Below are 23638 nucleotides of genomic sequence, written 5' to 3' on the forward strand. Positions count from 1 at the left end.
TCACATATTTTACATTATTAGAGCACCTCTCTCCCCAGTCTGGCTCGAACACGCCGATTTCGATGAAGCCCCTCCTTCCGAAATATGAAATGTGCTGTGATTGGTTAGCTGGCCCAGTGTGTTGTGATTGGCAGCGCTTAGCGTCTGTTCGGGAAATATCCCGCCCCTCCATAACTGCGAGTTCTTCTCTAGTGTAAATATTGAGGATGGTGTCAATTTCAAACCAGTTCGAGCCCGATTCAGACCCTAACAATGTTAACGAACAAGAAACATGCACAGACTTTGCAAGCACGGATTTCACAGGACGTTTCAGAGTGGTGTGTTTTTTTGTAATTATCTCATACATTATAAATACAATGTTATACACCATTTAATCGTGATATTTGTTGGAAAACTAAGGTAATACAAACAGTAATCGATCAGAAAACCATGGTTAATTTTCCGAAGGAGCGGTGAACCGTCTTACAAAAGCGAGAGCTTACAAAAGCAACAGAAAACAAGCTGTTCTCCATAAAATGTGCAGCGTTTAAGTTTTAACCACTCTTAAGTTCGTCAGCCTTAGGAAGGTCAAACAAATGAGTTTTGGAAATGTAAAAACAGCATCTCTTTGACATAGCGACAACACTATCTTCTCTAAACCAGGCCTCACACATTTTTTGCGTATTCCGTGGGCGTGGATTATTTAAATGAGTAACATTATGACTTCATAAGATCTGGAAAATTTTTTATTGTAGTCCAAACGAGCCGTTTGTTGTAGTCCTTAAAAAGGGGATTCTGTTAAATAAAATATCTTCCTTTGGAGTGGACTTTGAGCTTTGTAACCTTGCAGATCTTTTTTATGCTCAAACAGCAACATGGAAAAGCAAAATAGGACCCCTTTAAAACAGTTTAATTCATGTTCATAATGTAATGTATAACAATAAATGTACTTAACACTTTTTAAAATACATTTATAATTTAAAGAGTGGCACTCCTAGTCCTCTATATAAAATGTTACAATACCTATACAGTCTTTATTACAGAAAAATAGTTCACTAATTGAGAAATTAATTTCACAACACGGACAAAAACATTTCACAGAAATGATCATAAAATCATGAACGTAATAAAGGTGTGGGCAAAATATCAATAGCGTTTGTATCATTACATCTCTGAGTCACATTCAAACCAAGCAGTTTTCTGTTGTTCATTGACCAACCAGTCATGTGACCAACTTAAACATAAGCGAAATCTGCTTGAGGAACTTTTTCATCCTCGCACTCGCACGAAACTCCGGATCGCACAGATTCCTATTGAAAATTTGTAATTTTCAACTTAATAACTTAAATTAATATACACATTTCATAACTACACTACTGTCCAGTGACGGACCTGTACTTTCCAAATGTATTCACCTCGTCCTCTGCAACAATATTACTGAACAACCAATCATCATCTAGAGGCGGAGTTGGAATTGGAGTGGGGTGGATCTTATGTAATGTAGCAGGGAAAGATCTAGCCACGCCCTCAAAGTTGTGACTACTCTGATTGCCTCTGAATTTGGAGTAAAAACACGACTCTCCTTTATGATAGCAAAAGCCTTCAAGGCAACACATTATGGGGCACAGGAGACCTGATCCAGTCTGGTTGAGATTCTCAACCTGCACAATATTTCTGATATCAGTGTCTTGCATTATAAGATACTGATCCGTTTCTGGACTTGAATAGTTCTTGTGTGAGCTTTTTAGAGGCTGTTGTTCCCAGATGTCATGGTCAATCCATTTGGATTGAGAGTCCTGCTGATTCTCAAGCGCCGGGAACATGTGGTGGCTTGAAACAATACCATCCAAGGCAGACAAATCTGTATCTGAGTAACCATCCTCCTTTCCATCCGTCCTCATGCAAGGCTCAACCCTACCAAAATGGCCCTCTAGGATGTTATTGTGGTTCATGGAATAGTTTGTTTGATTGTGATGGAAACTACGTCTATGTGGCTCTTGATTGCAGAGAACATCAAATTCAAATTCTTGACCGTCTTGGCTCAAACTGCTGGTTCCAACGCCAAAACCTGTTAGGTTCTGTACATCTGAATCCAGAGAGCTTGGAAATGTGCTGGTTTCCAGTAAGTCCTCTTCACTGTGAACCATCCAATCAGCCATTTTACATTTAGGATCAATGTTTTGGATCAGCAGATCTTCATGATTATCATAACAATCCAGTAATTCAAGGTCATCCATTATATCCATTTGAAGACTCTCAACGATTGTGCGATCTTGCGTTTGGACGCCGTGCTCAGCATCAATGAGCATCTGAACCTCCAAATCGCATGAATCCAACGACAAAAGTGAAATCACTGGGGAAGTGGGTGACAGGTCTGACACTTCAACACCTGTGGGGAACAACTTCATGTCCGAGTGTTTGGTGAGACATGGTTTTGAATACGTTCTTGTTCTTTCAATGCTTCCCAACCAGGAGGACACACTCTCCTCGAAGCTTTCTAAATCGGTAGATGGCGGTTGCCTTTCGAAGCTGTTGCCTTCCATTGTGTGTCCAGGGTTGTTTTTTATTGCAGCATTACAGTTTTTTTCAGTTCTCAGATTTGTGCCGGTACTGTTGAAGGACTTGCACTGTGAGAAACTTTTATCAGCCGCATTGGCCTCCATAAGACTGTCCAATGTCCAGAGGTCACAGACATCTTCTTGTTGTTCAGGAAGACCTTCTGTTTTGTCAGCATTTATAAAAGTTTCAATAGCTGTAGAAAACAGAACAAGGAGTCATCAAACTGGTTCCAGACCAGTGAAAATAAAAAGTAAGCTCTTTTACCTTTTTTTGAGGGTTTAGGTTGAGCGTTGAGGGTTGAGGGTTCTTTTGCAATGTGAGACAGACTGGGTGTTAGATGATCTGGGAGTTTTTCAGTCGAAAATAAAGCAGAAGCGAGCTTGTGGTTCGCTGCCTCTATTTCTGCAAATTTCCTGTGTAGAGGCGGATGGAATATTAGTTATAATCATTGAATATATATATATATATATATATATATATTCATAATTATATAATTAACAAAAATTCTGTTGCTTGGTATTTTATATTTGTCATAGAGTCCTGAAAATTGTATTGTGGTTTCCACAAAAATATTAAACAGTGGTTTTCAATATAATTATAAGAAATGTTTCTTGAAATCAGGTTATTAGAATTATTTCTGAAGGATCATGTGACACTGAAGACTAAAATGATGACTGCTAAAATTCAGGTGCTGATTCATGTGTGAAAATGATTCTTTCTCCCTCCCAACCATTCTTTCACAGTTTGAGCCTGATGAATCTTGACATTGTCATCCTGGAATATGGCCATGATGTGTATTCATACATGGAATGTTTAAGAAATGAAAAGCTTCACACTCCATCAATTCGGGTTAGAAGAACTGCTGCCAAACATATAACATGCTAGAAACATAATAATCACTGCAATAATGATCCAACCGTTGACACTTAAGCATATACATAAACATATGCATATAGGCTGTATATAACATACCTCTGTATCATGTTGTGTAGAAACCTACGATGATTGACTTGTCGTTTTGATGGCTTGTTTTTACGTGGTTTTTGCAAAGTCCTCATCATGTGACCAGCTGCTGAGGTCACGAAAGTAAAAAGATCCCGACCCCATGGCACTCCATGCTCCGGCCCTGGCTCAAAGGTCAAAATACTGGATGGACGCATAGCTTCGGGGAGAAAATGAGGAGAAAATATGAGAAAATATTGCCAATGAATGTTGATAGCTTAGGCTCAGAATGTTAACATTTTGTAAAACTAAAGGAGCAGAACTATAACATTCAGTATAACATCAAATTAAGATTTAGATCTCTAAAAGCCTGATAATCAATCTTTCTATATGAAAGCACCACCTACCTTCTGTTACTCAGTAAGAGTCCACTTTGAAATGCGAAGCTGGGAACCAGATGGCTTTGCACAGGTGATCCAGTCCTGCACCCTGACTGACCGAGAGACAGAGAGAGAGTGAATGAATGACCGAGGGGAGGGTGGCATTGATTCGGCGATGATGCCACAGTGAACGATTCTTTGTCTGCTTAGATAAAGGGTGGCAAGACCGCGCCATTAAAGAGGACAGAGAAGTGCAGCAGAATGAAAAGAAAAGCAATTACCAAGAAGTCAACTGGTTCATGCCGTGCGGTTTCCTTAAGCATTGTCAAAAACGGCGCTTGTTAAGTGTTAGCAAACGCAGCGCACCGGTTAAGCGCTTAACGGGCCTTTAATTGATCTCTTTAATCTCAGATCCTCATTAACACATTCTCCTGTCTGAGAGCTCTACTGGTTGCCACACACAAATTGCCTTCACATTTCAGCCCTCACACAAAATGTTGTTTTTACATATCTATGGGGACGTTCAACATAATGGAACGTGGTCCAGAGGACAGGGAATATGACATGATTCAAAGCAGGAACATATTCAATTGAACTATGAATGCTTAATAAATGACTTAAAAGAAAATAAGATAGTCTACCATCTATATCCACATTAGAGCATCGTATTTGAAATTAATTCTTAAAGGGATAGTTCACTCAAAAATTAAAAAAAGAGAGAATTGTCATGTGCTCTGTATTGGATATTGTTAATAGACTAATTTAACAGCGACAGAGTGAAAAGTGTGTTTCGGCATGTAATTTAAATATCTCTATTTAGCTTTAATTTATATTTAATTTAATTTATATTTATTTAAGTTTTAGTTTAGTAATTATTTTATTTTATTTCTAATTTTTTTTTTTTCAAGTTCAAGTTTTTCATTATGTTCTATTTTATTTCATTATAGTCTTATTTCATATAACGAATGCAGTTTGTGATATTTTTAGCGTCAGTTAACAACACTGAACCAGATGTTAACTTGCCAATGGCATCTTGCTTGAATTTTTGTGAGATTCGTTGGTTATATGAATTATTGGTCCATTATCATTCAGCACTATGGTAACATAAGCAGTGGGGTGTGTACAGGAGACTCTTCACTATATTTAGTGCGGCTTCTCACATGTCACTGCAGCGTATGTTCTCTGTTGGTTTTGAAGAACCTCTGCTTTCAGCCTGGTGTCAGAATGTTCTTCTCTCAAGTTTAACATCGGTGAGCTTCATATACTTCACGTTGTATCTGATTTCTGCATTTCATTATGTATGATTATAATGTGTTTTACTATTAAGTAGGTTAAGTAAGGATGTTTTATATACTGATTATTTTTTTTTAAATTCCCTTTCAGAATACATTCCCTCAAATGTTCCCTGGTTCTCACCACGTGTTCTTTTCTCACATTCTGGCATTGATAAACCTTATCATAAACACTCATTCTTGCTACTTTGAACTTTGTACCTCAAAACAAACTCTGATTGGTCTATGTTTGACCAATCAGCCAGCTTTGTTTACAAGAATCAATCAGAGGGATACAACAGGGTGAACCTTGAGATTTGTCATTCATTCTTAAAACAGGACAGCTACATGGTGAGTTACAAAAACAAACATATTATTTCAACTTAAATTGTCATTTGTAACTATTAAAAAACTTAAAAGTCAGCATGAAACAGAAGTTGCTATAGTCTTTTCTTCCCTATTTTGATCTGATTGGAACAGCATTGAACAAGAAAAAATGTACGCTGGGACTTTAATTTGTCCATTATGGTTCAAGTGGTGCTCACTGCAGTGCCATATGACGTCCAGCTCTCCTTCTCTGGACATAATAGGCGGAGTTATGATTAGCCATAGGGTTAGTGTGTGGGTGGGTGGCGTTAACGTCCAGCGTTATGGGCATCTAGCTCCACCCATTAAGTCCAATGAGGCGGAGCTGGACATCAAGCTCCACCCATTGGCTCTGCAGTGAGTTGCTATTGCTGTGATGTCATGTGAGTGACAGGTTGTCCCGCCCTCACGCCGGTAAACACATCATCAGAGAAGAGAAGAGATGTTGCTACAAGTGGGAGGGGAAATGGGGGTGCAAAAAAATTAGAATTTTGATTTCATGGTGACTTTAAAACCTCAAATTAAAAGGATAAAATGACATTTATTGTAGATTGAGCCTATTCAGTTTAATGAAATCTTTGCTTTTATTATCCCTGTCCAGCGGTCATCATGAACAGAGCATGGACTTTGTTCAAATCCCATCCATACATCCCTAATGTGCTGGGATACACAACCCTGTTTGCCACAGCGGACCTCATTCAGCAAAGCATGATGGGAAAAGCTCAGGACAAAGTGACAGAACACAAACCAGATAGAATGGGACAAGATCCATCTAAGATGTCCACTGAAGGAGTTACTGTGGCTGGAGAAGCAAAGACAGATGATCTGTATAATACCAAAATAAGTGACCCAGAAGAAAATAAAACATCAGCTCCAGTCCAACATGTTCCACAGCTTCACGGCATCGACTGGGCCCAGACCGCTCGGGTGGCACTGGTTGGGTTCTGCTTCCATGCTAACTTCAATTACCATTGGCTACGAGGACTGGAGAGGATGTTTCCAGGGGGAGGGGCCAAAAGAGTGTCACTCAAAGTGTTTCTAGACCAGCTGTTTGCGGCCCCTATGACAATAAGTGCTTTCTACATTGGTGAGAATCAGCAATGAATATAACTCACCAAAAGGAATAACTGAGGAATTTCCACTTCCACTGATACTCAAGCAAAATCAATACAAAAATATATTGGTGCACAAATGAATGAATAATGATAAACTAAAGTGTTTATTACACTTCTAAAGGGCTGAGCGCATTGGAGGGTGCAGAGGATCCCCTTGAAGACTGGAGAAATAAATTCTGGACCTCTTATAAGGTAAACATTAAAGAGCACAAGAGTGATTGAACATGTGTAAATATTAAAGGTTCTGGATTATTTTGACACATTGATTTACTCTTTGTTTCTCTTTCTGGTAGACTGGAGTGGTGTACTGGTCAGCAATGCAGGTACTATACACACTGTATATACATACATATATTTGTTCATTTGTTGATCTTTCAGATCTGTTTCTAAGATGCTTCTTCATTTGTTTCCTAATTATATTCTTCATGTCTCAGGCTGTGAACTTCTCCCTGATCCCGCCAGTGGCTCGTACGTTTTTTGTCGGAGGAGTTGCTCTCGGCTGGACTGTCTTCTTGTGTCATTTCAAGCAACAGAAGAGTGACTTCCTGAACTGAGCTTTATTCCACAGCTGCTTGCCATTGAATATCTAAATATGCAACATACTATGCATATGCAACTACATATAAGAGATGCACTAAAGCTGACTGACGTTTTTAAAGGGATAGTTCACTTTGAAATTAAATTTTGGTATGTTTTAGCTTACCTCAAGGGCATCCAAGATGTAGGTGTCTTTGTTTCCGCAGTAGTTTCAATTTTAATATTTTAGGTCAAACCGTTCTTGTCTGTCAGTCATTTAATGCAGGTCTATGGTCACTATCTCAAAGAGCATGCACAGAGTCCAAATTAAAACAATTCCCCATCGTAAGTACACATTGATGGCCTAAGACACGAAACGAGCGGTTTGTGTGAGAAAACGAACAGTATTTATATCGTTTTTACCTTTTGTACACAGCCACGTCCAAGTGATCTGAGGGCGCGGGCGCTTCCTATTGTGTGACGTGTACGCAGACTGGTGCATAGATATATACAATAGATGGATGCTCTTTGAGACAGTGACCACAGACCTGCATTAAATGACTGACAGACAAGAACGGTTTGACCTAAAAATATCAAAATTGAAACTACTGCGGAAAAAAAGACACCTACATCTTGGATGCCCTTGAGGTAAGCTAAAACATACCAAAATTTAATTTCAAAGTGAACTATCACTTTAACAACTGATATTTTAACAAATCATTTTCCTTGTCTCCTATAGGTAAAGTACAAATAAATGAATATTTTAAATGGTCAATTATGCTACATAATAAACTTTTTTTTTTGTTACCCCAATTTTTCCACTCATTCTTTTAAAATTTGCAATGAATCGAAAGTAGTGACAGATCTTTTCTTCCACAGTGAAATGGATTATCAAGAAAATGATAATGTAGGTGTGGGAAATTGGTTCTATTAAACATTATGTGGTCAAAAAATGGTCACACTCTAAATCAGGTGTCTTTAGTACATAAAGACATTTAATATAAAGTGGAACCAAATGTTTTTTTTTTTTAATTACATTGTTCACTTAAAATCCATGCATTCAGAAAATTGATTAGGTGAATTTTAGTTGTATGCTGATTTTAAGAGAGATTTTATGGAATATTTCAAAGGAAACTATAGGAATAATAGGCTTACATGTAGGCTATAGTTATAATTATCACAATAAAGATATGTCTTCATTATAATAACTTTGCAATCAAAGTCTTTTAAACTTTATGTAGCTGAGATAGACCACACTGCTGTACTATTATAGGCCCTACATTTTAATTTAGCTATTTTTGTTTGCTTAAACACCGTTTAGTATGAATTTGACTGTAGCCTACTCTCTCCATATCCAGTGTACACTGAAATGTGTTTTTCAGTGACAGGAGGCGTGAGCCTATCCGGACGCGCCTTTTTCAGTCACATGACTCATGGCGTTCCGTAATCTCGCTATACGTCCTCTCGCGAGCTTTCTTTTTCCCTTTTCACTCTGAGTCCAAGATGGTAGGTAGCTTGATATCTTGTGGAATCTACCAGTATCCAAAATCTTCCTCCATCCTCAGCGATATGTGTTCTAGTTCTGCCGCAGATGATGTTTAGAAGCATTACATAGCGCTATAAATGAATAGATATAGGTATTATTGTGGATAGTGTTTGAAATTAATAAGTAAATGCCGGCTAACGCACATCGGGCCGCAGAGCTGAGACTCCCGTTCATTTGTCGTGTTTAAAAATACTTGCCGTACATACTCTGACAATAGCGTGTTACTGTCTCATTAATCTCCTGTTTATAAATGTATAGATAAAATACATACTGGTATTTAATTTAGTTGACTGGGTAGAAGGAAAAACACTACAGCAAACTCGTGTTGGCTAAGCTAGCTTTACTAGTGCTAGCAGTTTTCGGCTCTCACAGACACATGAGTTACATCTTATCTGAGACAAATATGAATTATGGTAAAGAAGATGTTTTTCACTTCAAGTTATTTTTTTCGTTGTGCTCGCCATTATTGCTCAAATATGTGCAAGTTCTCAAGCTAGTGTTTATGTGGAGAAATTGCTAATTCAACATTTTTGTGAAACGATGCTTTTTATTGGTGTGTAATTGACGTATTTTGTTGAATCTCCCAGGGAGTTGACATCAGACACAACAAGGACCGTAAGGTTCACAGGAAGGAGCCCAAAAGTCAGGATATTTACCTGAGGCTCTTGGTCAAGGTAAGAACCAACATGATACTCAACACTGATAAGTAAGCAAGAAACTACAGTTTAAAACGTATTGCTGCATTTATCTGTCTAGTTGGATGAGTTGTCAATTTTTCCCTTTAATTTTATGAGTTCACTTTTTTTGTTATGTGTTGTAGTTGTACAGATTCCTGTCTCGTCGTTCTGATGCTCCCTTCAACAAGGTCATTCTGAGGAGACTCTTCATGAGCAAGACCAACCGCCCGCCTCTGTCCATTTCCCGACTGGTGAGTTTGAACCACAGTGTTAAGCCTGGTACACACTACGATTTTGGCCTGTCCCAGACGAAAGATGACCAATCGTGGTGATTTCTGTGGTCGTGGCTCCTAAACGGTGGTCCTACGTCGTACAGTGAGAGAGGCTCAAAGACGGCTGTTGTCACGGTCTTGCGACCAAAGATCGACTGCGATAACTTTCTCACTGTCAGAGATTTAGCATGATCATCTCACAGTGTGTTTGCTGCTACGATCTACGTCTACTGGCTAGCCAATAAAAATGCACCTTTAAATGCCTTATTGATCAAAGTGACATGGTGCTAAAACTAATAACTACTTACCTCAAGCTCCATTTGCAAAATTGGCATGTCAATTTGGCCTCTTTTCCCTAGCCATGACCGCATCCATATTCTTTCGCTTGCTTTTTTTTTTTTTTTTTCAGCACACATAAAAACCACAAATGCCAAAGTGCGATTCATCTCGCTCTATTTGTTTATCACTAGCGCATGCTGATGACGTTTTATTCTATACTAACTTGCGTCGTAGCCTACTATTCAATAGGTGTCATCATTGTACAGTCTACAACATGCATGTCATACCCAAGTTTACACAGTCTGTAGCAGGCATTACTTCTGTAGCAGGCATTACTCCCGTAGATCTCGTTTGCACATGACCTTTTGCGTGTTATTAATTGGGCTGGGTATTAACACAGATTTCACAATTTGATTTCTACTCACAAGCTTGCGTTTCGATTCCATTATGGTTTGATATCGATTAATTTAGATGTATATGAGGTACAGTACATGACAAATTTTCTCAAGGAAAATAAATCTCTCAACTAATGCTGTAAACTGTTTATTGAACTTTTACTATAATATTAAAGGTTAAAATGAACTGATGTATATGCACACAATTACATTACATATGGAAGTTGTTATAATAACTTTTTAACCCTTGTGTTGGAATTCTGTGTACTCCCCTTATGGTTCGGGTCAAATTGACCCTAATTGGATTCAATACAATTCCTCAATCACACTATGAAAAACAACAAAGATTCAGGTACAAACTGTAAACTTTTAATATCAACATTTGTCAGATATTCCAAAAGATATATATCTGAAGATATGATTTAATGAAAATGTTTTTTAACCATTTTTTAAAACTTTTGTTTTGACAAAATTTGAATATACATTATATTTATATATATATTTGCATATACATTTTTTTTAACTTGGAACATCATAACTGAACAATTAATCAATTAATCTGAGCTCATTTTTCATGCTGTCTATGTCGAAGTCTCAAGATATTTCAGATATCTTGAATATATAAATGAGAGCTTATTTTACTATCTGTGTCTGTCAAAGATTTTCATTTGTAATTTGCAATTAATTCTGAACACCATGATTTAGCTTTTTCAAGTGTGTTTGGGTTAGAGCACTTTTAGATACACTTTAGAACTGGAGTTGATGCCCTGACATACATAAAATAAATGTTTTTATTGTGTCTGTACAGTTGCTTTTGAATAGCTGCCTATGATGGTCAAATTGACCTGCGAACATCACAAACGTAATAGTAATTTTGTTTGTATATGTCAAAAAAAAAACACCAGCATGTTGAAACTTTGCATGCATGTTCATGATGATAAATGTGGAAGTCACAAAATATCAAGAAAAAAAAAAGTTTTAATATTTCAGGTAGCTTGAAAAAAATAAATGATAGGTAATTTTTACCATCTGTGGCTGACAAAATAGTTTTCTGTATTGAAATAAGTGTGGAAAACCTAATCTTTTAGCTTCATAAGGTAGTAAAAAAAAATAAAGTATAACCAAGAAATGTTATTATTTTGGGTCCGTACAGTTGCCTTAGAGCGTTAAAATATGCGGGTCAAATTGACCCGCGAACATCACGAACGTAATAGTAAGGCCTAAAAAAAAAAAAAACGGTTGGTTGTCAATTGAGGTCATGGGTCGGTAGGATTGTTTTTTTTTGTTGTTGTTGTTGTTTTTTTTTCAGTGGCAGCAAGAGATAGGTAGGAAATTATTATAATATTTTTTTATTTTACTTTACAGTAGCGATGGGTACTCTATTTTTTCATAACATAGCCTACCTATACTACATGTAGGCTACATGTACCTATACCACCTTGTGTGTCCCAGCATGTTACACACACACACATGCTGATTTTAAATGTGTGTACTTTTTTCTACTCCAAAAAACCAGACATCTCAAGCAATGTTTCCTCTAATACCATTAATAGTATTAACCTCAATACAAAAGGGGGAAACACAGGTCTAAACACGGGTTTAAAACAATCACATGCAAACGTAAAAATATATGCATATTTTTAGGAACACATCTGCAAAAATATGCTTGTATTTCAAGTTGATAAAATAATTTAAAATCCACATCAGTTTATTTGTGCCCACGCGCCACGCCCACCCAGGATCTATAACGTTACCTAGGCTAATTTCACTTTTAAAAATTCCTCATAACCGTGCGCGCGATCTGCTTGCTGAGGAGCTGAAGAAAAGAATAGCTAGTGGAGATTGTAAAGTTGTCGACAATACGTCATCAAAAATCAAGTCCAGTGTGTGGGAGAAATTTGGAGTTATCTGAAGAAAATATTGTGAAAGGCTTTGCTGCATGTTCGTGTTGGACAGCCACAAATGTGAAACTTCATCGCTGAGGAAGCACGCAGATAACTCTGGTAACAAACCAAGCAGTTCTATCGAACAGTATTTTTCAAATTTAACACTCAAGTATGTGTGGTGTGCAGGGCGTGTTTGAACCCAAAATTGTCAAATGTGGGATAGACAAAATTGCGTGGCCGATATTAGTTTTGTAGCCGCGTCTGTTCGATTGGTAAAATGTTATAAGACTACTCAGTTTTGTGGTAACGTTAGCCATGTTCTTCTTCTTCGGCTGAAGTTGTCCTTGTGTTAATTGTCGTGTAATAACTTCTGTATGACCTGGCGATAAAGTGCGGATTTACAAAATCGGACCCGTGCAGGACTCTGTCTTGCATCGCAAGAGTGCTATACAAAAACGGTGCTGTACAAAAACGTAAATTATAGTTCGCCTCAAAGTTTTTTATTTGTGTATTTATTTAATTTGTAATTTCTTCCCCAAGCTCATAAAATAAATTTGGGTCGCACATAAATTGACCGGGTCGGTCAGAAACCGGAACCAAAAAACTTTTTTTTTTTAGGCCTAATTTTGTTTGTATATGTCAAAAAACACCAGCATGTTGAAACTTTGCATGCATGTTCATGATGATAAATGAGAAAGTCACAAAATATCAAGGAAAAAAACATAGGTTAACCACTATTTCCAACAACTAGAAAATCTAAACGGGTCAAATTGACCCGCAAACATAACACAAGGGTTAAACTGTAGCTGTCAATTTATTCAAAATACTTAAATTATTGAAGAACAGGTTAAGTACAAATAATTTATTTATTTGTATATATTTAGCAAAATGCTACTCTCTGGATTTTTTTTTGTAGCTTTTATTGACGTCTTTCCGCAGTTACGGACTGAAAGCGGTATTAATGTTTTGAATTTAGTAATTAAATTGTTTGTAATGGTAAAGTAATGGCATTGTTTCATATCTAACACAATATTTTGTTCATCACCTTAAAACAGCATAGACTGAAAAATTGGATACCAAACAATTGCTGGTCCCCATAGACTTCCAAGTCAATGGTGGCCAGAAACTATTTGGTTTCCCACATTCTTCTAAATATCATCTTTTAAGATCCATAGAACTAATACATGTTTAGAAAAACTTGAGGGTGATTAAATGATGTCAGAATTTTTAGTTTTGGGTGAAATATCCCTTCCACTACTTGTATTTTGATATTGGTTTACCAAAATGAGAACTGGTGAGAAATCAATATTTTTAACACAGTCCTAATTAAACCTTGCCTCATTTTTGTCTCATGCAAAGTTTTCTTCTTTCTTTGCCTCTAGATCCGTAAGATGAAGCTTCCAGGCCGTGAAAACCTGACTGCTGTTGTCGTGGGAACGATTACTGATGATGTCAGGATTCACAAAATCCCTAAATTGAAGGTAAGACAGACATTGGAAGTGCGGTTAATGTCTTATAAGCTTTGTGTTTACGGTCCAACTGTCCACGTCCATTTTGGTACCTCGGTTTACATTTTGTAATTCATTCGAATGAAGTTGGATTATCATCAAGCGGCCCTTTCTGAAGTCAGCTTGTTTTGCGTGTCCCTCTGTGAATTTCGCCGTTTGGTCTACTACACATACTCATGCACATGTGAAGCTCATCTCCAGAGCTGCTCTTGAGTCACTTCAGCATTCATTTGAGACAACTATCATAATATATATACCATTTTTGTTTATTTATATACAGACGTTTTTATTTACAGCAGACAGTCATGTGACTGACCACGTGAGCAGTGCATTCCCGGGTTTGTAGAATTATGAAACTCGCTCCTGCATCTCCATCTGAATGCATGAGTGAAATGCACATTTATTTTTATAGACGTCCACATGACATTTACTGTTCTAATTAGGGCTGCAACTAACGATTATTTTGATAATCGATTAATCCGACGATTATTTTTTCGATTAATCGATTAATCGGATAGGTTTTTTAAATTCAATTTGATTTTTGTTTATAACTAAATAAAACCCTAAATCAGGGTATTTATGTGTAAAAGTGTACTTTAAAAAGTGCAAAAGCCACACATTGAGTTTTACTAATATAATCTTTAATTTTTACATTTTAAACCCCAAACACAAAAGTTTGTCCAGTTTTTAAACAGTAAAACTTCTTTAAATATCCAAAATATAAATAAACAAAACAAAATATTGAGTTGCGCTGCTCATATAAACTTCACATTATGAAATTAGGACACAAACATGTTTGTAATAAGATATTAAGCAGCAGATTTTGAATTCCAATGTAGAATGCGATCTGTTATTTCTTGATAACAGACCGCTGCGAAGTATAACACACCAGATAAACAGAGCGTTGCTATGGACGCAGGATTCTAACCGTAGAGACGGAACGGAGTATTTTCTTTAGCGGAAGCAATACAATCATTTTTAAATCAATAAACTCCTTTTTAAATCAATATTTTGTGTAAAATTATTGATTTATTTGGTGGGTAGCCATGTAATAAGCGGGATTATCCCTTACATAGTAGACAAATGCTATAAAAAGAGAGCGGAATGGAGGTACGCAGCTGACAACAGGCTTGATTAAAAGTACAGGAAAAATGATGTATTACTGCACAAGCATTCGCTGAAAACCACTGACTACAGTGACTAAAAAACAATATTTTACTGCTGCTGTTATTAACTGCCTTTATATTTAGTGCTTCACTTTGTAAATACCATTTAATTTAACCTACTTCTGCGGTAGCGCTATTTTAATCCATCACTTATGTTGCGAGCGAACTGATTGCGCAACCTGATGCTCGATACAAAATAGATCTAGTGTGATTGTCCCGAAGTTAGTAAACAAAGCTGTTTACACAGTAGCATTGAATTAAACTAGACTATACCATTTTCACATCTTCATATAATGAGAATATACAGTTTTTGCTTGCCGTGCTGATGTTTCTCTCCGATTACTCTCTGCCATTTCGCGTGACTGCGTTGTCATGAAAGGGACGTCATCAGTAACGCTCCCCGTGACGTGAGCAGACCAACTAATCGACAATGACATTCGTTGACAACGATTTTCATAATCGATTATTATCGATTTTATCGATTAGTTGTTGCAGCCCTAGTTCTAATAGGCATCAAGTTGAAATGATGCGGGCTAACAGCTTTAACAAGCAAATGCTATCATTTAACAACCTTGTAGCTCACAGTAGGTTTGTCTTTTAAAGGTTTACAAGTTATCGTTAACTATCTATTTCCCAGTGGAGAAAAGAGTTTTTGCTTCTGCAACTCAACTGTTGCCCTCTATAGTACTATTGTACTTATGTTGTTGTAATATAATTTATTAAGAATTTATTCTTTGTCAAGACCCAAACACTGTACACACTCTGCCTGTTATCGGTTGTTGGTATCAGAGCATTTTTATTAGTAGTACACGAGTGTAGTACCCTACAATTTATTAAAAAAAATTTAGGAACACAATATTTATGGCTTTGTATATATATGTCTTAGAGAGATGACATGGATGTTTAAATTATGCTTTAGATGTTTTTTGTTATATAAGCAGTCCTAAAGGTTCTGTTGGATGATTTTTTTTTTTTTAATACTTGTGGTGGTTTTCACCCAGAAGTGAGTGCGTGCAGTCTGAAGTTGTCTGGATATCTAAATGAACATTATTTCTCTTTCCTGTGCCGCCTCACAGGTGTGTGCCCTAAAGGTGACCGACGGTGCTCGCCACAGGATCTTGAAGGCTGGTGGACAGATCATGACCTTTGACCAGCTGGCCCTCACTGCACCTAGAGGACAGGGCACCGTTCTGTTGTCTGGTACGTGTGTGCAAAGCAAGAATACTTTCTGTAGAAAACAAATTCAAAATTGCTTAATTGTTGGTATTTCGAGGGTTTCAGCTCCAGGTTGTTAAAGCACATGTCTTCTTTGCTAACAGGACCCCGTAAGGGCAGAGAGGTGTACAGGCATTTTGGAAAAGCTCCTGGAACTCCCCACAGCCACACCAAGTAAGGGATCAATGTGAACGTTCATTTCAAGCCTTTATGAGCTTGAGGCTATTTGATAAATGATGATAGTTGTGATGAACCGTTTAACGGAGCATGTTTTTCTCTCCTCTAGGCCCTATGTGCGCTCCAAAGGCAGGAAGTTTGAGCGTGCCCGTGGTCGCAGAGCCAGCCGAGGCTACAAGAACTAAACATATGTCTTTTTGTATTCTATTTAGTGTACGATGTGGAATGCAAATAAAGATTGGGTAATATTCAAAATACAATCTTTTGGAGTTGCTTTTCTTGATCTTATTTTATGCGCCTTCAAAAATGCTGCAAAATATTTTTGCTGCAGCCAAATTGACACCTTACAAGCACCTGCAGCACAGAAATGACTGTGACTTCACCACATCAAGTGGAAAAGCAAACCTAATGATGAAATGCTTTTACAACTGCAGGGACATCTGTGTATACGCACGCTTCCAATACAGTTTCAGAATTAATCAAACTCAAAGATTGCGAAGAATATAATTGTCGAGTTGAAAGAAGTTAACGTCAGAGGAAAGGCCTTGATTGAACTTTGAATTTTCCATTTTACCTTGCACGTACATTTGCACAGAACAAACCAGTTCTGAGCAGTTTGTGTTAAAATAGTTCAATGGGTTGTTTTTGATTTTGAGGCTCTGATATAAATTTGTACGAATCTTTACTTCTGTGTGCTTGAAGTTGATAAATTCTTAAGTCTTAGACACATTTTGCACCAGTTTATTCACCAATTTTTTTTCAGCCTGTCATGCAATAGAAATGTTCAAAATTTGTTTGACAAAGTAGTACTATATGACACTGCTGTTGAACAAAAAAAGGGTCATTTTATGTGTATTTTAAATAAATTGAGTACAGAACTAATTCAATCATTGTAGGAAATTTTAGCGATTTTAAAGAAATCTCGTACAAAGTGTAATGCCCTCATTTAAAATGCAAAAATATCTACATTATTTCGGATGGCCATGCAAATGTAGACGTAAAATGGCACAGCTTAAAGGAATGATGTGGCAGCAGCAGTATGTGGAAACACAAATTCACGTAGTGTTTGGACACTATTCAAAGAAGCTTTGCTATTGGTGAGTAAACACTTTTCAGAAGCTGACTCTCTTTGATCTGTAAATCTGTGGTTGTAATTTCCAGTACACAGGACAAACAGTTCAACAGACTGTCAGGAGCGGTTTCAGCCACATGTGATGGTGTTATGATAGCAAACAATGAATATTAATTTCTTTCCGCCTTGATCATTTTCAACTTCATCTCGAAATTAAGGTTATAATGATAAAATCTGAAGTCTTTATGAAAAGCAGGTTCTCACGCTCTCTAAGATATCACATTGAAGTCCACCGAATTTGACGCACATCTTGGGTTTTTCTATATAAGGACAAAACTTTCTAGATGAAACCAGTCTGTGCCATGATGTAAGAAACCGTAATTGTCTGACAAATCTGCTGACAGCATCTGCTCAGAGACACAAATACGGTTTGTGATGCATATCTTTCTATAAAACCCTGTTTTGACTAATTTCTATAGAGAAATCATCTGTGGAATTAAAAGCTTTGACTGAAACTGTGAGCTCCAGTGTCCCACTTCTGACTCTCATGGAACTTTGACCACTGTAATGAATGAACCTGAACAACTTCTTACAAATCACATTCTGCAGATCTTTCTGAATAAAATCTGTTTGTGTCAGCAGATTTGTACATCTTAAATATACTTCAAATATAATAATGCATTTTTGTAATCAAATTTACACATTGAATCCCTAAATTAATGAAGAAGCAACACAAATCAATTTAATGACAATGTAAGGCACATTTTTACCAAGTACTACCAATACCTATTTAAACTGATTTTCTAATTTTATGGACAAAATAAATAATAACAGCCATTCAACTATCCAACTTGATTTAATATCTGAAACATTTTTAATATGCAGCAAACTGCAAATGATCAAAGCGCTATTTTTGTTTTAACAACAATTACAGTACATCATCTATCTTATAACAATGATTTAATTTAAATGAACAACAATAAGCCCAAAAACCCAAAACCCATTAAAATTAATGTATGTAAAATAAATACACATATACACATTTGTGTGTATATATATATATATATATATATATATATATATATATATATTCATACTTATATATTCATATGTATATATATTCATATATTCAATACTTCAATATATATTCATATATTCATTACTTCAATGAGTTCATTAAATTACTACTTTGTTTAAATTAATACATTTTTAGCTAACTGTGTTTTTGTATATGTACATTTCTGAAATACATAGTTACGTCTAATAACAGAACACTCAATTGTAATATGGACTCATGCACTTTCTGTAAAGCTGCTTTGAAATGATGTGTATTGTGAAAAGTGCTATACAAATAAATGTGAATTGAATTAAATTGAATATATATATATATATATATATATATATACATATACACACACACATATACATATACATATACACATATACATACATATATATATATATATATATATATATATATATCTATATATATATATATATATATATATATATATATATATATATATATTCAATTCATTATTCAATTCAATGCATTATTGGGTTACAATTTTTTTTATTCAATTTATTTGAATAAAATGTGATTACATGAAGATAAAAATGTGTTTCACTTTATTTTACAGTACGTGTACTAGAAAGTACTGGTAATATAAGGTAACTACATGGATTAAGGTTAGGTTTAGGTGTAGGTTCAGGTTTAGTACCTAGTTATTACCCAGTTATTGCAATTACTACATAGCATGTACATGGAGAACAGGACTGTCAAATAAAGTGCTGCCGAAAAATTAAGAAAAGATTGACTCTGGATATTCATTTTCAAGAGAGTAAAGGATTTAGACAGATGAATGTGGAGAACACATGCTTATGATAAAGTAATAACTGAGGGGGTCAGTGGGGAGGAAATTTGTAATATCTCAGTCACAATCCTGCCATAATCAGTGTTAATATGTTCCATCCTCTCCGCTATCTGCATGCATATAATATTCCCACTCGTGACAGTGTCTTTTTTCCACATCAGGGGCTCAGGTCTTCCCCAGCTCTCCTGTTATTCAAATCAGCTGCATCAGCCACATGCACTGTAGGAAAGACCCCATCACACTCTCATATCGCCCCCTCTGATCTGAAGACAGTGAGCGCTGATATCCGCATGCTCTGTAACCACAGCAGTGGTTCACCTTGACCCCGCTTGATATTTGGATGTTTTCTGGTGAAATGAGGGCATATAGGCACACAAGCGGCATGAGAACTCTCAAGTGCTCAAAGGAAGGAAACGATGAGAATCTAAGCTTGAAAGCGTCTGAAGATCTGTGGTTATCCTCCCATACTTTACCTCATGAAGGTATTACCTACACACTGCTGTTTCCATGGATTTACATATTTAAATATTCAATAGCCAGCTTACTATTTCCACCTGGTTAAAAGCTCTTCACTGATCTGGTGTACAGCAGCCTCAAAAAGCCAAATATATAGATAGATGTCAAGATATTAAGGTTTTACAAAATGGTCACACTTTATATTACGTGTCATACTTCTATGTACTTTCATAAAAATAAAATGAGGTACAATATTGTGTTCTTGTTGTATTGAAAAATACTTTTTATGGGGGGAAAACCTTTTCAGGTTAGGGACAGGTTTGGTAGTCTAGGTTGTTTCAACCCATGTTTGTGTCAAATATGGACAAACCCAACATTTTAATTAAATTTTTTGGGTTTGTCCATATTTGACCCAAACATGTGTTGAAACAACCCAGCATTTTTTATAGTGAAGGTTAAGGTGTAAGGAAAGGGTCAACTGTGTGATTATAGATGTAATTACAGAAATGAATTACAGCTATGCAGGCATTTTTAAAAATATAAGTACAATGTAAAAACATGTATGTACATAATAATTGCATTGTATCAAATTAGTAAATTAAATGTTACATACAACATTGTTTCAACCCATGTTTGGGTCAAATATGGACAAACCCAATTTAAAAACTGAATGTAAAAATTTTACAGTCCATATTTGTCCCAGCATTTTTTTAAGTGTATAATAATTAAAGTCACTTATAAAGTGGGACCTAAAAACAATACTGTTTAAAAATCAAAGGTATTTGGACACTTTCTGGTTGTCAAATGTTAGTGTAACGTGTCTAGTTAATGTGATGATCTACACCTGTTGTTACAACACCCGTGAAAACTTCACACATTGAGATCCTTTGTTAAAAGTCATTGCAAAAAAAGACATTAGTTCTGAGAAAAGCACAATTTCTTGGCAGAAGTCCCTCTGTTTGATACTTTGTATCTTGTTGAAATTCAGTTAATTAATTTGATTACACTTTATTTGGTAACACTTTATTTTACAGTGTCCTTGTTACATGTTACATGTATTTACCATAACTATAAGTTATGCATAATTACATGCAACTAACCCTAATCCTAACATGTAAGTACATGTAGTTAATTATTATTACTAAGTACTTAAATGTATAATAACAGTGTAACAAAGACACCTTAAAATAAAGGGTTACACTTTATTTTAAGGTGTCACTGTTACAGTGTAATTATATATTTAAGTACTGTGTAATAATAATTAACTACATGTACTTACATGTTAGGATTAGGGTTTGGTTTAGGGTTAGTTGCATGTAATTATGCATAACTTATAGTTATTACAATAGTAACATGTGACATATGTAACAATGACACTAAAAATAAAGTGTTACCATTCATTTTATGTGTCCAAATACTTATTTGGGGCCACTTTGCAGAAAGAAAGGAAATTTGTTGTATAGACGCTTCAAATCGAGAGTCGTACTTTGCATACTAAAAATGTGGACTACAGAAGGAAGGAACTGCGACTTGCTTTTGTGACAGATATAGGAGGAGTGAAAAACAAAGCAAAAAATGGGAGGGGAGAGACTGAGTCAGCCACAGACTCTTTTCTTCATCAAAACAACTCCAGCCCCCATATTCATGTCACTCGCACACAGTCTCTCTGTCTTTACTGGAAGTGCTGCTGTTTTAGAATATGCTGATCGCACATCCGCATATCAACGGCTCAATCAAATGCATTCCGAAGCTCAGGTCTGAGACTGGGCTGACATAACAGAAAGCAGCACTTACACAACCACATAAACAAATCATGATGCCATGGTGAGAGCTAAAATTACACATGGCATTTGTGTTTTTTTACCCACTGATTAGTGTTGGTTATCAGAAATGCATGTCTGATGCAATGGTGACATATACTGAGAAATAATAATGTTCAGTGCCTTTGTTACACGTTACATGTACTGACTCCAGTAAAACAGTAAATGATGCATAATTACATGCAACTAACCCTAAACCAAACCCTAACCAAAGTACATAAGTGCATGTTGTTTATTGATATAGTTCTCAAATTATGTAATTACACTGAAACTAAGACACCTTAAAATATTAGTGCTGTCAAATCGATTAATTGGAAATTAATCACATCTAACATAAAAGTTTGTGTTTTATATAATACAGGCCTACTGTGTATGTACTGTGTGTGTGTATATTATATATGAGGCATTTATGGTTTTTGGGCTGATTGTTAGTTTAAATTAAACCATTGTAGGATTGATGTACTATAATTGCTGTTGTTTTTTGATAAAAATAATGATTTGATCATTTGCAGTTTACAGATATTATACAGTATATATATACACACACACACAGGCACACACATACACTCACCTAAAGGATTATTAGGAAAACCATACTAATACTGTGTTTGACCCCCTTTCGCCTTCAGAACTGCCTTAATTCTACGTGGCATTGATTCAACAAGGTGCTGAAAGCATTCTTTAGAAATGTTGGCCCATATTGATAGGATAGCATCTTGCAGTTGATGGAGATTTGTGGGATGCACATCCAGGGCACGAAGCTCCCGTTCCACCACATCCCAAAGATGCTCTATTGGGTTGAGATCTGGTGACTGTGGGGGCCATTTTAGTACAGTGAACTCATTGTCATGTTCAAGAAACCAATTTGAAATGATTCGAGCTTTGTGACATGGTGCATTATCCTGCTGGAAGTAGCCATCAGAGGATGGGTTCATGGTGGTCATAAAGGGATGGACATGGTCAGAAACAATGCTCAGGTAGGCTGTGGCATTTAAACGATGCCCAATTGGCACTAAGGGGCCTAAAGTGTGCCAAGAAAACATCCCCCACACCATTACACCACCACCACCAGCCTGCACAGTGGTAACAAGGCATGATGGATCCATGTTCTCATTCTGTTTACGCCAAATTCTGACTCTACCATCTGAATGTCTCAGCAGAAATCGAGACTCATCAGACCAGGCAACATTTTTCCAGTCTTCAACTGTCCAATTTTAGTGAGCTCGTGCAAATTGTAGCCTCTTTTTCCTATTTGTAGTGGAGATGAGTGGTACCCGGTGGGGTCTTCTGCTGTTGTAGCCCATCCGCCTCAAGGTTGTGCGTGTTGTGGCTTCACAAATGCTTTGCTGCATACCTCGGTTGTAACGAGTGGTTATTTCAGTCAAAGTTGCTCTTCTATCAGCTTGAATCAGTCGGCCCATTCTCCTCTGACCTCTAGCATCAACAAGGCATTTTCGCCCACAGGACTGCCGCATACTGGATGTTTTTCCCTTTTCACACCATTCTTTGTAAACCCTAGAAATGGTTGTGCGTGAAAATCCCAGTAACTGAGCAGATTGTGAAATACTCAGACCGGCCCGTCTGGCACCAACAACCACGCCACGCTCAAAATTGCTTAAATCACCTTTCTTTCCCATTCTGACATTCAGTTTGGAGTTCAGGAGATTGTCTTGACCAGGACCACACCCCTAAATGCATTGAAGCAACTGCCATGTGATTGGTTGATTAGATAATTGCATTAATGAGAAATTGAACAGGTGTTCCTAATAATCCTTTAGGTGAGTGTATATTATATAAACAAACATTTATGTTAGGTGCAATTAATCACTATTAATCGACTTGACATTCTTAGTATATATTTGAACATAATATTATTTAATATTTAATATTGCACAATTAATTGAAATTGGTTTCTGCGTGCTTTGCATCATCCATGAACTTGCCATGATTTTCCTGCATGCAAAAACAGCATAAACTGATACATTATTTGTATGTGATTTATTTATTAATGCTGTCTTTTCATGCAATAAATATCATGGCAAGTATAGAAAACATTTATAATAAAACAGGGAAGATGATTAATAACTGTGAAAATGTGCAAACAAAATTATAATATCATATAATAATATTACATAGACAATAATACATGCATGCATCTTCTGTAAAG

The 23638-nt window shown here is 36.3% G+C and overlaps 2 protein-coding genes across 2 annotated transcripts; both read left to right on the forward strand.

Annotated features, from left to right (window-relative positions):
- The first annotated feature begins 5393 nt into the window (after positions 1-5393).
- LOC307172827 (mpv17-like protein) lies at positions 5394-8093 on the forward strand. Its single transcript, XM_079895496.1, has 5 exons — positions 5394-5482; positions 6099-6584; positions 6734-6804; positions 6906-6935; positions 7047-8093. Exons 2-5 carry the CDS (start codon positions 6107-6109, stop codon positions 7164-7166), a joined length of 699 nt encoding a protein of 232 aa, XP_079751622.1. The 5' UTR covers positions 5394-5482; positions 6099-6106; the 3' UTR covers positions 7167-8093.
- A 473-nt stretch (positions 8094-8566) lies between these two features.
- Positions 8567-16509, forward strand: rpl18 (ribosomal protein L18). Its single transcript, XM_079895497.1, has 7 exons — positions 8567-8634; positions 9262-9348; positions 9495-9602; positions 13566-13664; positions 15934-16057; positions 16177-16246; positions 16359-16509. Exons 1-7 carry the CDS (start codon positions 8632-8634, stop codon positions 16432-16434), a joined length of 567 nt encoding a protein of 188 aa, XP_079751623.1. The 5' UTR covers positions 8567-8631; the 3' UTR covers positions 16435-16509.
- Positions 16510-23638: the final 7129 nt, after the last annotated feature.

The sequence above is a fragment of the Squalius cephalus genome (genome assembly GCF_949319135.1).
Source record: "Squalius cephalus genome assembly, chromosome: 15".
NCBI classification, from domain to species: domain Eukaryota; kingdom Metazoa; phylum Chordata; class Actinopteri; order Cypriniformes; family Leuciscidae; genus Squalius; species Squalius cephalus.